At 35.4% G+C, this 18262-nt stretch overlaps 2 protein-coding genes across 2 annotated transcripts in view; both read left to right on the forward strand.

Annotated features, from left to right (window-relative positions):
* LOC136830889 (high mobility group nucleosome-binding domain-containing protein 5-like) overlaps positions 1-18262 on the forward strand; it is a 32427-nt gene that overhangs the window by 11934 nt on the left and 2231 nt on the right. Inside the window, exons 3-4 of the mRNA XM_067090860.1 lie at positions 1123-1326; positions 10714-10871. Coding sequence (XP_066946961.1) covers positions 1123-1326; positions 10714-10871 — 362 coding nt within the window. The remainder of the gene's footprint in view (positions 1-1122; positions 1327-10713; positions 10872-18262) is intronic.
* The window catches only part of LOC136830628 (uncharacterized PE-PGRS family protein PE_PGRS10-like), a 9547-nt gene continuing 8069 nt past the window's right edge, over positions 16785-18262 (forward strand). Inside the window, exon 1 of the mRNA XM_067090204.1 lies at positions 16785-16825. The gene's annotated coding sequence lies outside the window, so the exon portion shown is untranslated. The remainder of the gene's footprint in view (positions 16826-18262) is intronic.

The raw sequence follows: 18262 nt of genomic DNA on the forward strand, positions 1-18262 counted from the left end.
GGTCAACTCCTTTCGCTCCCTCGTCAGATTTGGCATGAGCACATGTCTCTCTCTCTCTCTCTCTCTCTCTCTCTCTCTCTCTCTCTCTTTTCTCTCTCTCTCTCTCACGATTAAAAATAGAGCAAGTTATATCAGATCTACAAGAGGTAAAGTAAGAGGCTTGGAATGGGCCCTCTCTCTCTCTCTCTCTCTCTCTCTCTCTCTCTCTCTCTCTCTCTCTCTCTCTCTCTCTCTCAAAACTAAATAGAACATGTTATATCAAATCCACAAGAGGTAAAGTAACAGACTTGGAATGGGCATGTCTCTCTCTCTCTCTCTCTCTCTCTCTCTCTCTCTCTCTCTCTCTTTTCTTAAAACTAAAGACAGCAAGTCATATCAGATCTACAAGAGGTAAAGTAAGAGGCTTGGAATGGACACATTCTCTCTCTCTCTCTCTCTCTCTCTCTCTCTCTCTCAATTAAAACTAATTTAAATAGAACAGGTCCTATTTATATCTACAAGGAGAGTAACAGACCTGGGGGAGGGGTACATTCTCTCTCTCTCTCTCTCTCTCTCTCTCTCTCTCTCTCTCTCTCTCTCTCTCTCTCTCAATTAAAACTAATTTAAATAGAACAGGTCCTATTTATATCTACAAGAAGAGTAACAGACCTGGGGAGGGGTACATTCTCTCTCTCTCTCTCTCTCTCTCTCTCTCTCTCTCTCTCTCTCTCTCTCTCTCTCTCTCTCTCAATTAAAACTAATTTAAATAGAACAGACCTTATTTAGATCTACAAGAAGGGAAACAGAATTGGGGGAAGGGCACATTCTCTCTCTCTCTCTCTCTCTCTCTCTCTCTCTCTCTCTCTCTCTCTCTCTCTCTCTTAAAACTAAGCAGAGCAGGTTTATCAGATCTACGAGAGGCAGTCAGAATGACAAAGCAAAATCGAACAAACTTTAAGACTTCTTTTTTCCTGCTCATGCTAAGACTTTGCGACTTTCAAGCCACTTCGGTTGTCTGGTCCGAGTACCGAGGTCCACACAAGATCTCTGGTCGCCCCTGGGCAAATTGTTTAATATTAGAATCATAGACATATATATTATGTTAAAGGAAGTAATTAAAATCAGGGTATATTATCGAAACAGCAGAATAAGATCAATGAAGAGGTCAGGTCAGGTCAGGTCAAGTTAGGTCATGTCAGGGTAAGTCAGGTCAGGTCAGGTCAGATGAGATCAGATCGGGGCAGTCAGATCAAGTCAAGTCAGGTTAAGTCAGGCCACACCAGGTCAGGTCAAGTCAGGTCATTCAGATCATGTAGGGTCAAGTCAGGTCACACCAGCCCAGCCCAGGTCAGGTTAGGTCAGTCACGTCAAGTCAGGTCAGCATGACGAAGTGAAAAGGCTTCCATCGGATGTTTTAATTATACCAGTTCGAATCGAATTCATTTGCGTGGTCAAGTTAGGTCAGGTCAAGTCAGGTCAGCATGACATGGCGAAAAGGCTTCCATGGGGAGTGTTAATTATACCTGTGCAAATCGAAGCCATTTGCGAGGTCAGGCGGAACCAGACGGACTTATCATATTGAAAGGGAAATTTGAGAGAGAGAGAGAGAGAGAGAGAGAGAGAGAGAGAGAGAGAGAGAGAGAGAGAGAGAGGCTGAAATAGGCAACGTTATACTTCGCATTCCACGTTATCGAGGACGTCCCAGAAACAATTAACGCAGGGAAAAAACAAATACGAATCAATAACTAAATAACAACAAATAACAATGAATAAAAATAACAAATTAATAACAAACAACTAAAAAAACAACAATAATAATGATCATAACCACAGGAAAATCCTATTTCCCAAATTCGCGACCTCACCAGCAGCCTGTTGCATATGCAATTGAAGAAGCCCCACTACTGGACGACTGAGTTGCCAATTACGGTTTCTGTCAACAGGTCAGTGACCTGAGATAAGAGAGAGAGAGAGAGAGAGAGAGAGAGAGAGAGAGAGAGAGAGAGAGAGAGAGAGAGAGAGAGAGAAACAAAAAGAAAGAAAGAGAAAGCCATACAGAATTAGGTCATTGGAAATAAGAGATGGAATAAAATCACAAAAGAGAGAGAGAGAGAGAGAGAGAGAGAGAGAGAGAGAGAGAGAGAGAGAGAGAGAGAGAGAGAGAAAGCCATACAGAATTATGTCATTGGAAATAAAAGACGGAATAAAATAAAGAGAGACCTTACCTTACAGACCTTACAATTCGTTCGGGTTGCCCCAGGTCCCTCAGTGTGAGGCACCTTTGATGTCTACCAGAGAGTTGCTAACGCATCTTCCGGTATATTTTGCATCTTCCAGTCTTGGATGGTCTGGGATGCATCTTAGATATTTGTCGAGCTTATTCTTAAACACATCTACGCTCACTCCTGTTATGTTCCTCAGATGAGCTGGTAGCGCATTGAATAGACGCTGCATTATCGATGCTGGTGCGTGGTGGATTAATGTCCTGTGTGCTTTCCTTAATTTTCCTGGTATAGTTTTTGGCACTATTAATCTACCTCTGCTTGCTCTTTTTGATAATTTTAGTTCCATGATGTTTTCGGTAATTCCTTCTATCTGTTTCCATGCTTGAATTACCATGTAACGTTCTCTTCTCCTTTCAAGACTATATAAATTTAAGAATTGTAGTCTTTCCCAGTAGTCAAGGTCCTTAACTTCTTCTATTCTAGCTGTAAATGACCTTTGTACACTCTCTATTTGTGCAATATCCTTTTGGTAGTGTGGGTACCATATTATATTGCAATATTCAAGTGGACTACGTACGTACGTTTTATAAAGCATAATCATGTGTTCAGCTTTTCTAGTTTTGAAGTGCCGGAACAACATTCCCATTTTTGCTTTGCATTTTGCCAATAGAATTGCTATTTGATCATTGCATAACATATTCCTATTCAACATCACACCAAGGTCTTTAACTGCTTCCTTGTTTGTGATTGTCTCATTATTAGGTCCTTTATATGCATATAGCATTCCTACTTTATCACCATAGTTCATTGATTCAAATTTATCGGAGTTAAATACCATCCTATTTATCTCTGCCCATTTATATATTTTGTTTAGGTCTCTTTGTAGCGAGTTCCTATCTTCATCACAAGCAATTTCTCTACTTATTCTTGTGTCATCTGCGAAACTTCTTACTACTGAGTCCTTAACATTACTGTCTATGTCTGCAATCATAATCACAAACAGCAATGCAGCTAACACCGTACCCTGTGGTACACCGGATATTACCGTAGCTTCATCCGATTTCTCATCGTTTGCAATCACTATCTGTTTTCTATTTTGCAAAAATTCTTTTATCCATCTTCCTACTTTGTCAACAATGTTATGTTTTCTAATTTTTTTCGCTAATATATTATGATCTACCTTGTCAAAAGCTTTTGCAAAGTCTAGGTAAACCACAGAGAGAGAGAGAGAGAGAGAGAGAGAGAGAGAGAGAGAGAGAGAGAGAGAGAGAGAGAGAGAGAAAGCCATACAGAATTAGGTCATTGGAAATCAAAGATGGAATAAAATATACAGGAAGAGAGAGAGAGAGAGAGAGAGAGAGAGAGAGAGAGAGAGAGAGAGAGAGAGAGAGAGAGAGAATTTTATTTATACACATATATGTATACAAACATAGAGATTTTTATACATATATACATACACACACACACACATACACACACACACACACACACATATATATATATATATATATATAGAGAGAGAGAGAGAGAGAGAGAGAGAGAGAGAGAGAGAGAGATAGAGAGCCAGCCACACAGACAAATCAGTACAATATTTTGTTATTTTTCTTGTAACATCATAACATGCAACACAGTTCATCAATTCAAAATTATCTTAATTCACTTATTATCTATTCAATCGGTTCCCTAGCTTCAACGCAACTGTCCAAGCAATCCCAGGGTAAACAAGCAAAAATTGCGCCGAGGTTCCTTCGGCGCAATCGAGTTTTCTGTATAGCGTATAATCAAGGCCGCCGAAAAAAGATGTATCCTTCGGTGGTCTCGGTATAATGCTGTATGAGCCGCGACCCATGAAACTCTCAGCCGACTGTGGTGGCCTGTGTTGTTGCGTTGCCAGAAGCGCGATCATGGCTAACTTTAACCTTAAATAAAAAAAAAAACTTCTGAGGCTAGAGGGCTGTAATTTGGTATGTTTGATGATTGGAGGGTGGATGATCAACATACCAATTTGCAGCCCTCTAGCCTCAGTTATTCCTTTGCTCGCTCGCTGCACTCTACGTTTCAGTGTCTTTGCTCATTTCATCGTAAGTGAAAGAATCTTCTGTATTGCTTATATTGCTTCATTGCTTCACTCGAGAGCTATTAGAGGAAACACCGACATATGCTTGATTATTTGCCAATAACTTGTATTGCTTCAAAATATTATGTCATGACAGAAATTAACTTTTTATTGAGAGTGGCTGTTGGATTGATAATAGTTGGGCAAGAATTCTGAAGGCCCTGTATATATATGGATTTATATATATATATATATATATATATATATATATATATATATATATATATATATATATATATATATAAATCTATATAGATATATATACATATATATGTATAAATTTATATATATATATACATATTCATATATATGTATATATATACATATACATTTAAATCATGTTTAAAATACATATAAATATGTATGTATTAAATATATATTTATATACATATATGCTTCTGTATATTTTTATACATACATACATACAGAGAGAGAGAGAGAGAGAGAGAGAGAGAGAGAGAGAGAGAGAGAGAGAGAGAGAGAGAGAAATATTCTGTCCTATTACGTCCACATACTAAATAAAATATGATCGATTCTCCCCCCCGCCCCCAACGTCCGTGCGTCTGCCCGTCACAGACCTTCAACACAAAAAAACAAAACCAACCCACAAGTGAAACCTCTGATGACAGAAATTTTCTAATAAAACAAAAAAACAAAAACAAACAGAAACAAACAAAAAAAAAGTTTTACGTTTTAAGTCCAGTGTAATCTTAAACAGGAGATTAGACTCCCGTGTCCTTGCACGCTCTTGGAACGAGTACATATACTAAGGCTTCTTAAAAAGCTATGTGGTTTTCCTCACGTCTCGAAACAAATGCACGGCAGAGACGTTGGTGATTTTACTTGTTTTTTTTTTTTTTGCTGTTGTTAGTCGGTGCAAGTCTGGAACACGTGCGAGAAATACAGCGGTATATATCTCATTTGTTCTGTTATTGTCAACGAAAGGGAAATCTGGAATGTGTGGAACAAGAACACTGGCTTCATTTGTTTGTTTGTCGGGGTTAATGGAAGCCAGCCTGCAACAAACGAAACAAAAACGTTGCGATAAAAACATTTGCATTTCACTTGTTTTGCTATTGTTAATCAGTGGAAGTCTGCAACAAGCGAAACAAAAACATTGCCATTTTAGTTGTTCAGTTATTGTTCCTCGACGCTAGGTTTGATTACAGAAACAAAGACACATTGGGATTTTACTTGTTTTTGTTAATGCTAATCAATATGCGTTTGGAATAAGTAAAACAAAAACATTTGTATTTTACTTGATTTTTTGTTATTGCTAACCAAAGAAAGTCTGGAATAAGCGCAACAAAGACTCTTGAATTTTACTTGTTTTGTTATTGTTAACTGATGCAAGTCTGGAATAAGTGAAACAAAAAGACTGGAATTTCACTTGTTCAGTTATTATTAACTGATGCAAGTCTGGAATAAGTAAAACAAAAACACTGGAATTTCACTTGTTCAGCCACTGCTAACCAATGAAAGTATGGAATAAGTGAAACAAAAACACTGGAATTTCACTTGTTCAGCCACTGCTAACCAATGAAAGTCTGGAATAAGTACAACAAAAACAACGGCATTTCACTTGTTCAGCTATTGCTAGCCAATGAAAGTCTGGAATAAGTACAACAAAAACACTGGCATTTCACTTGTTCAGTTACCGTCAAAAGAAGCAAGTCTACAGTAGAACGAGCGAAACAAAGACACTACAATTCTGCTCTTGACTGCAAGAACACATTGCAATTTTAGTTGATGCGTGTCTTTGTTGACAAAAAGCATCAACGAGCTTCTCCGCACGTCTGACGGAAGCCAATTCGCAAAAACAATCGGGATTCTAAACTCTCACTGTTTTTGTCGAAAGGAGGAACGTGTTTGTTTTCACGTAGAGATGTGATGGAGTTTGTCTGTTGCTATTTTTTGTTTTTGTTTTTTTGTTAAGAGATGTAAAAATAAAAAAAAGCGAGTGTATGCGAAGAGAAAAATAATATTTAGGCTTTTGATAGGTCGATAATAACACACACAAACACACACACATACACAAATATATATATATATATATATATATATATATATATATATATATATATATATATATATATATATATATATATATATATATATATATATATATATATATATATATATAAGTAAATATACATATATATATTTATAAATATATATATATATATAAACACACATACATACATGCATACATACATACTTAGGGAATTCCAGCCATTAACACCTTATGATGATGACACAGGCGTTTCCACTTGCACACAGCAGTAAAATCCTTGACCCATAAAATGAAGAGTAAGTTTAGGACACAAAAAGCTGTAGAGATTTAGATTGAGAAACTGTTTGGTCATTTCAGGTCAAATCTAGAGAGGTTTTGTGATAAATGAAAGATAGTGAAAGGTTTTAAGATATTTGAAAATGATCAATTTTGTGGGTTGGTGTGTGGGCTTATTGATAATTATGCTAAAATGTAATGTACATTGCTAGGTATGTTCGTATGTATGTATGTACAGTATGTATGTATGTATGTATATATCTATATATACAGTTTGTATATACTATATTTATATAATTTAAATGTATATATACATATATAAATAAATACATATATATACGTATATATATTATACACACGCACTCATACACACGTTTGTCTGAACAGCTACCAACACGCAAATATACTAGTACACATATACATACACAAGTACACATATTTCTCCAAGTATTTTTAAACCACACTTGCACAGCACATATACATGTATTCAAATGTATTTCACTGTATGCGAACATATACATATTTGCATACATGAACAGGCTCTCAAACTATCTTTCACTGAATAATTTGCAGGTAATATATAACAGTCTTTGTTTTCATCAAGTATTAGCTAAGAGTGGCACCTGACATTAGGTGTATAATGATACAAAAAAAATTATTTCTGACCACTCATCCAGAAAGAAAATGGCATTGGAGAGAGAGAGAGAGAGAGAGAGAGAGAGAGAGAGAGAGAGAGAGAGAGAGAGAGAGAGAGAGAGAGAGAGAGAGAGAATTTATCCAAAACAAATTATAGTTATTGGAGAGAGAGAGAGAGAGAGAGAGAGAGAGAGAGAGAGAGAGAGAGAGAGAGAGAGAGAGAGAGAATTCAGCCAAACAAATTATAGTTATTGGAGAGAGAGAGAGAGAGAGAGAGAGAGAGAGAGAGAGAGAGAGAGAGAGAGAGAGAAAGTGAGAAAGAGAGAGAGAGAGAGAGAGAATCATCCGAAAACTAATTTTAAAGTCATTGGGGAGAGAGAGAGAGAGAGAGAGAGAGAGAGAGAGAGAGAGAGAGAGAGAGAGAGAGAGTTCAGCCAAACACAAATTATAGTTATTGGAGGAGAGAGAGAGAGAGAGAGAGAGAGAGAGAGAGAGAGAGAGAGAGAGAGATTCATCCCAAAACAAGTCATAAAGTCACTGAGAGAGAGAGAGAGAGAGAGAGAGAGAGAGAGAGAGAGAGAGAGAGAGAGAGAGAGAGAGAGAGAGAGCCATACGAAAAGGTGATACACGAATGAATAAATAAATACGAGGGAACGGAGAATTCAAACCGACACACCCGACATTCAGGAGGCGTCTTCCTTAGGCCCCTAGCTGCTGTAACCCCTTTCGTTCCTTTTACTGTACCTCCTTTCATATTCTCTTTCTTCCATCTTACTTTCCTCGACCCTCTCCTAACAACTGATTCATAGTGCATCTGCTAAAAATTTTCCTCCTGTTACACGTTTCAAACTTTTGGCCTAAATTCTATATATTCAATTCAGTCAGAGAAGATTCTATAAACTATAAAAACCATTTCTGTATTCTAGTTGTAGCCTAGATAAAACTACTAGCAATTTGGGTATGATGATAAAGTAATAAGCTGGTATAAAATGATACATAATACTGCTAGTAATATTTCATTGTTCTTACGTTTATATATATATATATATATATATATATATATATATATATATATATATATATATATATATATATATATATATACATATATATATACACACACACCTACAAGAGGTGGTATTTTTGTGAAGCCATTCCAGATCTGAAACTTACCTTTATAGGTACATAAGAGCTCATAAATTTAAAGCCAGCTCTAACTCAGTATAATTTTTTTTTTTTTGAGATTGAAATCCTTCAAAGGGTACTTTTACCATGACGAATGGATTTCTTTATTTCTTTTGTATTTTTCGTCTATGTATCCCGGGAGCTATCTAAAATAGTTCTGTATTCGACCTCAGTTAGATGTTCTATGCACAGGATAATAATAATAATAATAATAATAATAATAATAATAATAATTTAGAACCTATGCCACTTAAGGAAATGTGATCACCAAGACATATATATATATATATATATATATATATATATATATATATATATATATATATATATATATATATATATATATATAATTATATACATATATATATATAAATTATATATATATATATATATATATATATATAGACAGCAATACGAAAATACAACAAATAAATAAATACATAAAAAGAAATTAAAATAAAACTACAAAAACAGTGTCTGACTCCCCAGTAACTTGCAGAATCAAAATCACAGTATTCTTTGCTTGGAAAGGCAAGCAACTAACCGCTCCTAGCTTGCAAGCAAAATAAATGTCAATGGAGAAAAACTCGATCTGAAAATTCAACCCAGTCACAAGCAAAGTGCTTGCAGATTTGCGCACTCACTCAAGAACTAGGAAGTTTGTGCTAGTCACTCAATTTATTTGCTTTAAAGCAACGCGGTGAAGGTATGCGTGCTGACATATGATCATACATACGTACATACATACATACATACATACATACATACATACTGTGGTATACATGAATAAACACACCCAAAATCTAATGCCTGTATGTACTTTGAAATGCACAGTACAAGGTTAAGTATGTGTTTATACACACGCACAAATGTTTATGAATACATACATAAATGCATGCACACATATATATACATACATACTCTGTTCTCTCTCTCTCTCTCTCTCTCTCTCTCTCTCTCTCTCTCTCTCTCTCTCTCTCTCACACACACTTACGTAACTTATTTCTACTGTTCTCATGCAATCTTTACTAACTCTCTCTCTCTCTCTCTCTCTCTCTCTCTCTCTCTCTCTCTCTCTCTCTCTCTCTCTCTCTCTCTGTATCAAAAGAAGATCTTCTCAAGACGAACAGGAAAGGTTAGCACGTTGACACGATCACGTTCTGTTGCATAATAATGAGAATCAATTGTAAGACCCACTTCTTACGTTGCAGGCTGGCATTTAAAACCTTGTTCCTAAGTATGTTCAGACGTTTTACTTAGTTGAATATCTGTACTGTAGTTCATTTGCTGAGAAAGATATATAAACACACACACACAAACACACACACACACACATATATATATATATATATATATATATATATATATATATATATATATATATATATATATATATATATATATATATATATTAAGTTTTTTTTGTGGGGCCTAATTCAATACTTGCAAATGTCAACAAGACATTACAACTGCAAGTCACGTGCGAAATAAGACCGACTTTCCTAAACGACTCCATGAATTTTTGAACATTTACCTGAGCTTGTCACCCAAATTGATTACCACATCTGGGCTATATCAGAACCCCCCCCATACCTCCGCCCCTATTGGTCAGGTTGATTGCAAATAATCCCCCTCCCCAAGAAAAAATCACTAAAATAAAGGTTACGATTAATGTCATATTAAAACTGTTTCCACTTATTTTTCTGTTAGTTCTCTTTAAAAGTGTAAAGAGAAGTGTAAGAGGGACTTTAAAAAATAGAAAGCAATATCTTTAAAAAGGCAAACAGAATACTTTGTTATTTCTCCTTAAAAATGTAAAGAGAATTATAACAGGGACTTAGAAAATAGAGAGAAATATCTTTAAGAAGGCAAATAGAATATTCTGTTATGTCTCTTTAAAAATGTAAAGAGAAGTATGACAGGGACTTTAGAAATAGAAAGCAAAGTCTTTAAAAAGGCAAATAGAAAATATTCTGTTATTTCTCTCTAAAAATGTAAAGAGAATTATAACAGGGACTTTAAAAAATAGACACTACTCTTTAAAAAGGCAAACAGAACATTCTGTTATTTCTCTTTAAAAATGTAAAGGGAATTATAGTAGGAACTTTGAAAATAGAAAGAACTATCTTTAAAAAGGCAAACTGAATTATAACCAGGTCAGAAAAAATTGGAAAGAAATAGAAAGAAGTTGACTTTTTATAGAGAATATACTTGAGTGGCCTTCGAAAGCTGGGTCAAGCCTGAGAGAAGATTATCCGTGAGGAGTTGGGTCATTTGCGTAGGATAGAGGAGGGGTGGAGGAAAGTGGGGAGAAGGAAGAGGAAAATGACGAGAAGGAGGAGGGAAATGAGGAGAAGGAGGAAGAACGTGAGGAGGGGGAGGAGGAAAATGAGGAAAATGAGGAGGAGGAAGAGGAAAATGGGGAGAAAAATAAGGAAGAGTAAAGCGAGGAGGGGGAAAAGAGGAGGAAAGTGAGGAGAAGGAGGGAGGGAGGAAGAGAAAAATGAGGAGGAGTAGGACAATGAGGAGGAGGAAAGTGAAGGAGAGGAGGGAAATGAGGAGGAGGAGGAGGGAGGAAAATGAGAAAAATGATAAGGGTAGGAGGAAAATGAAGAGGAGGAGGAGGAGGATTATGAGGAAAATGAGGAGGTGGAGGAGGAAAATGAGGAGGAGGGTGAAAGTGAGGGTGAGGAGGAAAATGAGGAGGAGGGAGGAAAACGAGGAAAATGATAAGGGTAGGAGGAAAATGAGGAGTTGGAAGAGGAAAATGAGGAGGAGGAGGAGGAGGAATAGAAGAAGGATTATGAACTAAAAGACGAACCCGTTGCCAGCTTAGGGTTGCACGGAAGGATTCACTAAGACCAGAATTGAAGAAAAATATATAAAATTAATTAAGGAAATGTTATGCTTATATCAAAGATTGTCGTAAAATTATATTTAATTATTAAAAATAAATATAAATAGATAAATGAGAATCTATAGGAATCTATTGTCTCTCGGAATGAGGTTGCTAAGTTTAGCATGAAGGGGACCCAAGTCGTTTCACACTGGGGGATCGATTTCGGGGTTTGTCAATGGTAAGGCGAGGTTTATAGTCGCTAGGTTTCGCATGAAAAGGACCCCAAGTCGTTTCACCCAGGGGGATCGATTTCGGGGTTTGTTAATGGGAAGGCGAGGTTTATAATAATTGACCCAGAATATATATATATATATATATATATATATATATATATATATATATATATATATATATATATATATATATATATATATATTATATATATATAAACATACACATACATGATCTTCACGAAGCAGCGATATTTAGGAAAAATTGAACTACGAAACGCCGGAATAATGAGAAAGAAAGGTGATAAAAGCTGTTAATGATCAGATCTTGCTCCCTCAGGCCAGTAATAAAACAAAAATTGAAAAAGAAAATCTGGAGAATTACCTTCAAAAGTATTTCTCTATCAGTCTTTCTCGTGTTTTTGTTTCCTGGTATGACCTCAGGCTATGGCACGCCCTCTCTCTCTCTCTCTCTCTCTCTCTCTCTCTCTCTCTCTCTCTCTCTCTCTCAGTTTCAAAATCAGTAACATAAAATTTTTGTATACAGATCACATCGAATCTTGAAATCAGCCGGTGTCATGATTATCAACCTCTCTCTCTCTCTCTCTCTCTCTCTCTCTCTCTCTCTCTCTCTCTCTCTCTCTCTCTCTCCGTTTCAAAATCAATGACATAAATTTTTTGTAAACAGATCACATCGAATCTTGAAATCAGCCGATGTCATGATTATCAACCTCTCTCTCTCTCTCTCTCTCTCTCTCTCTCTCTCTCTCTCTCTCTCTCTCTCTCTCTCTCTCTCTCCTTACTACCCCTTCCCAGGCAGTATACCCACCAACACCCTCTAGCCTCCCCCCTCCCCCCTCCCCCCGGCTTCTCTGTGCCAACAGATACGGAATTATTCAACACATTTTCGACAATTACCAACGCGAGCAAAGTCATCACCTAATATTATCAATGGCTTGCTTCTGTTTAAAGTTGAATGGTTCAAATTTAGGTGGGCTTATGCCAGCACGGGCCTTTGCCACAGATGCTGACTGGAAGAGTGATTCTGGTGTTAGATGGATGAAGAGGTCTGGTTTGGACTGCTGGACTCTTACCAACCAACCTTTATATTTATACCATGTATATATATATATATATGAGAAATATAAATTTATCATTTAAATGTGTATGTATGTATATACAGTATACATACATATATAAATACATATATATAATAAACTGAAATTATATAAAAATAGAATGTTACGCATGTATACATTATTATAATTGAGAGAGAGAGAGAGAGAGAGAGAGAGAGAGAGAGAGAGAGAGAGAGAGAGAGAGAGAGAGAGAGTATTAGTATAATCTATTTTACTGTTGGAGAGAGAGAGAGTACATTAGCATGATTTATTTCACTATTGAGAGAGAGAGAGAGAGAGAGAGAGAGAGAGAGAGAGAGAGAGAGAGAGAGAGAGAGAGAGAGAGAGACTGCAGTCATTTTCTTAAAAGCCTTTGAATGGGAACCTATTGTATGCTTCTCCGTGCTGACAATTTGACGTGTCATGAAAATTCCGTCCACCAAACTTTTCAAGAAAAGGTGAAAAACCTCTCTCTCTCTCTCTCTCTCTCTCTCTCTCTCTCTCTCTCTCTCTCTCTCTCTCTCTCTCTCTCTCTCTCTCTCTCTATAATATTTTATCTTTCCTTTCGAACAGCACGAGTTCTGTGATGGTATCGCCCGTCGGGTGCTTTCGCTCGGTACACGAGAATTTTCAGCTTATTCTCTATCTAATCTCTATTTTATCTTTATTTTATTTCTGTTTTCTGTCGAAGGGAAGATAAAAGAAGTTAATTTAACATTATGTTAAATTAGTTGTCTGATAAATAAAATAGGCTGTTAATTCTATCTGTTTTTAGTTTCCATTCTGTTAAAGGTTAGGAGTCACAAAAAATTCATTACAGTGATATAGATTAATTAAAATAAAATTTGGCATTTAGGTATATTTACGATCTACGAGAGAGAGAGAGCGAGAGAGAGAGAGAGAGAGAGAGAGAGAGAGAGAGAGAGAGAGAGAGAGAGAGAGAGAGAGAGAGAGGAATTACGTACGTGATTAGTTAACAGGCTCAGTATGCTGAGGTGGATTGCCTAATATACAGATTGGCATTTAGGCAAAGCTATTTGACAAATGAGAGAGAGAGAGAGAGAGAGAGAGAGAGAGAGAGAGAGAGAGAGAGAGAGAGAGAGAGAATTGTAATTACGTAGTCTATCATCTAGCAGGCTCAATCACGTGACATAATATGTCAATCGAACTGAACAGCCCAATATACGAAATAGCACAAGACGTTTGCTAATATAGGTAAGACTTTCTTGAGGTGGTCTGGTCAAGTTGGAAGAACGGGCGCGCAATTCGGAATGGTTGAAAGGAAGGACTGAAAGATAGGCATAGATAGAGCCGAGATGAATGATTGATAGAAGTGTTAGAAGGGAAAACGTGTTAATATTCAAGGATTGAGAGAATTTAATGAAGATGTGAATTGGTAAATATGTGGACGTGAAATCAAACTGTTGTTTTTACTCCTAGAAAAACATTAAGTAAAATATTTATACGTTAGTAAATATATCTCTCAAAGTGAATGAAACACAGAGGTAAAGTAAGACAGAATAGAGCCAGTCTCCAAGCAGCACAGAGAGAGAGAGAGAGAGACAGGTCAAATCGGATAAAACGAAAGGCAGAGATTGAAGGGTCAATATGAGGTCACTGGGCTGTCTGCCCAAATGTTGACCTTTGAACTAGGGTCAAAAAGAATTATACAATTGACAAATCAGGAAAAAGAAGGTTAATAAATCCCTTTTACTGGCAAACAACGACTGGTATCAATTTTTAGAAGTTGAGGCATTTCTTAAAAATTACTTATGAAATGTCTTAGTTAATCATCAGCTGAAACAAACTTAAATAGATATATTTGCTGCTACTAATATTTATAAATGAAATGAACTTGAATAGATATATTTGTTGTTACCAAAATATTTACATATTGTCTAACTGCTATGGTCGGTCATCTAGCCCAGACCTGAACGAGGCTGGTAGCGATGTTGAACTTTAATCTTATGTGGTAAGGAACTGCATGTTGTGTTCATGTTATGTTGGAGTGTTTCATATGTGTTCATGTTATTTTGGAATATTTCATATGTGTACATGTTATATCGGAATGTTTCATGACATAAATAACATAATTATAATATAAATAACAGGAATAACACTTAGAATATCTATAAAAATGTACATAAACAGAAAACACAGAAAGTGGGTAATAAATGATAAATATAGCAATTCTTAATAAAGAGGAAGAGAGGAAATTAAATTAAAAGAACACTGAGTATGACAGTTATAACACAAACAGACTCTGCCAAGACACTACAGTTGAACAGAGAAACAAACAAACAAATTAACACGTAACGGAAGAAGAGAGAGAGAGAGAGAGAGAGAGAGAGAGAGAGAGAGAGAGAGAGAGAGATGTCTGACGTAGCTTGGTCCGTTCCGGGTACATTTGAACTCTCCCGCGATCCTGCAGTAAAACAAAGGACCAAATAAGTAAACAAACAAACAAAGGACCAAATAAGTAAAAAAACAAACAAACAAACAAACAAACAAATAAAGAAAACAATAAAACAAAGAATTAAAGGAACAAACAGTCAAACAAACCGGTACAGAAAGAAAACACAGAAACAAGGAAAGAGAGAAATAAACAAACAAAGACACAAAGAAACAGGCAACAAGCAAACAAAAAGGAAACAAACCACGAAACAAAACACGCACAAACAAGGAAACAGAGAAACTGACAGAGAAAAAAGAAACAAACAAACAAGTAAAAAAAAAGAAAGCAACAAACAAACAAAGACACAAACAAGCAAGCAATTAAAAAACAGAGCAACAAACAAAGAAACAAACAAATAAACAAACAAGCAAACAAAAACACAAAAAACAAGGAAAGCAAACAAACAATCTATCCAACAAACAAACAATGAGTCCTTCAAACAAAGACAAACCAGTAAACGGAAAAACGAACAAACAAACGAACCAAAAATCAACAACACAAAAAGAGAAGAGAGAGAGAGAGAGAGAGAGAGAGAGAGAGAGAGAGAGAGAGAGAGAGAGAGGGCTCCACTCCAGATACATCTGAATTAAGTCAAATCCAAAATAATAATAACCTTAAAAAAAAAAACCTGTTCAGAGTCATAAGAGTGGTTTTTTTTTTTTCCTTTTAATAAAAACCTCTAGTTCCTAATAGTCATGGTCTAACCAGCTTACGAAAAGTTAATGGAGTCTGGCTTTTGATAATACTGAATGTAATTTTAATGACAGGTAGCTTTGAACTTAGCAAATATTAAATGGGTTTTTTTTTTAGAGAGGGGGAATTTTGAAAAAATTTTTTTTCCTATGTTATTTTTTTCAAATATTGATTTAATTTTTTATTGATGGTGCTGATAAATGCTTCTATAAATATTATTATTATTATTATTATTATTATTATTATTATTATTATTATTATTATTATTATTATTATTATTATATAGTACTTGGGTATTCCTGTCTGGTTTAGACGTTTGGAAGAATTGAAGCCTAGAAAATGTATACATAACTCAAATTTATATATATATATATATATATATATATATATATATATATATATATATATATATATATATATATATATAACTTTTTTACATATGTATATATTATATTCACACATATATATATACAAATATATATATATATATATATATATATATATATATATATATATATATATATATATATATATACATTATTATATAATTTACTAATAGAAAATCACGCACAAACTCTTAAATTATATCACCTTCACAAGAACAAACATATACGTATGGCGCTTGTGATTCCCCGCGTATGTTTGTGCATATTTGCACCAACACCCATGCAAATGCATGCACAAAGCATTCACACACCCACACATAACACCTGCACGGACCAAACTCAAACACCTGTCACTCAAGCTCCAAAAAAACAAATGCTAAACCCAAGCGCATTCACTAATCGGGTAAAAAAAATTAAGAGCAACAGAGAAGGAAGGAAAAAAAAAAATGTAAAAATAAAAAAATAGAACCGAATTCCTCTCGTCATGAAATCATCCATTCTCCTCTGTCGGTTTTTTCTGGTAAACCAGTTCACAGACACTTGTAGCCAGGGCGGTTGCCTGGGCAGCAGGTAGGCAGGTGTAGGAGGGTGGCTGGGGTTATATAAGAGGTTGACACGACTTGACCTGACCAACACTCGCCTTTAGAGCTTCGAAGGAACGCCAGCACACAAGGTAAAAGGTGGAATAGGGAGGTGGTTTGTGGTTTCCACTGAGAGGAATTTAAGTTTTTTTTTTCTTTTTTTGGTTTTTCATTGACAGTGGTTCGAATTTGGGTTGGTTTTAGTGAATGGTAATTGGTTTTTTTAAAGGTGGTTTTGTAAATTGGAAGTGGACTGATTTTATTTCCTTTTTGGTGTGGGGGGGGCGTGGTCCTGAGATGGATTTACATCTTGACTTTTATTGAAAGTGGTTCGAACTTGGTTTCGCTTTGCTAAATGGTAATTGGTTTTATTTTTTATATACTGAAAGTGAATTTAATTAAATTTTTTGGTGAGTTAGGTTTAAATTTTGGTTTTTATTGAAAGTGGTTCAAATTTGGTTACGTTTTTTAATGTTAATTGGTCTTTTAAAGTGGTTTTGCATATTGAAAGTGAATTGAATTGATTTTTTTTGGGGGGGGAGGTTCCTAAGATGGATTTAAACTTTGTTTTTTTATTGAAAGTGTTTCAAATTGTGTTTGATTTTGCCAACACTTTTGGTTTGGATTTAATTTTTTATTTTTTTTTTTTTTTGGTTGATGAAGCGAATCCACATTTTGAATTCTACTGAAAGTGGTTCAAATTTGGTCTGATTCTACTTAAACCGAATTGGTTTTTAAATTTGGTTTTTTCACATAGAAAGTGACTTGAATCAAATTAAAATAATTTTTCTGGTTTCTAAAGTGAATTTACATTTTGAATTCTACTGAAAGTGGTTTTAATTTGGTTTGGTTACATTTTGAATTCTACTGAAAGTGATTCAAATTTGGTTTGGTTTTACTGAGAGCGAATCGATTTACAAATTCTACTGAACGCAAATAGCGTTTTTAAAGTTGATTTTACATACCGAAATTGAACTAAATAAAATTTATCAAGTTTTAAAAAAAAAATCCTGAAGTGAAAATTTTTTTTTTCTTACCAGAGAAAGTGTAAATCGTGCATCAGTGAGTGATTGTGCTTTTGTTTAATTTTTAAATACTTTCTTTTTTTCATTTTTCTTCTTCTTTGAAAAATCTTAGTGATTTTACAAAAAAAAATGAAAAATAAGTGAAAGGGAAAGGAAAGGTTTGGGGAAGGTATTTTTGCCTTAAGGGGAGGGCTGGGGAGGGGAGGGGAGGGGGGAGCGCTTGGTGGGAGGGGGAGACAGGGTAATTGGGTGTGCTTGAGGGCGTGGCTAAAATGACAGGAAGTGGGTATGATACAATCGGCTTAAGAGAGAGAGAGAGAGAGAGAGAGAGAGTTTGATGGAAACAATATCAAGGTAGAATTAAAGAGAGAGAGAGAGAGAGAGAGAGAGAGAGAGAGAGAGAGAGAGAGAGAGAGAGAGAGAGAGAGATTAACATACAGCCTCTACTTACAATCAGAATGTGAAACAGACGCCCAAAGAGAGAGAGAGAGAGAGAGAGAAAGA

Source organism: Macrobrachium rosenbergii, chromosome 47, assembly GCF_040412425.1.
Source record: "Macrobrachium rosenbergii isolate ZJJX-2024 chromosome 47, ASM4041242v1, whole genome shotgun sequence".
In the NCBI taxonomy this organism is placed as follows: domain Eukaryota; kingdom Metazoa; phylum Arthropoda; class Malacostraca; order Decapoda; family Palaemonidae; genus Macrobrachium; species Macrobrachium rosenbergii.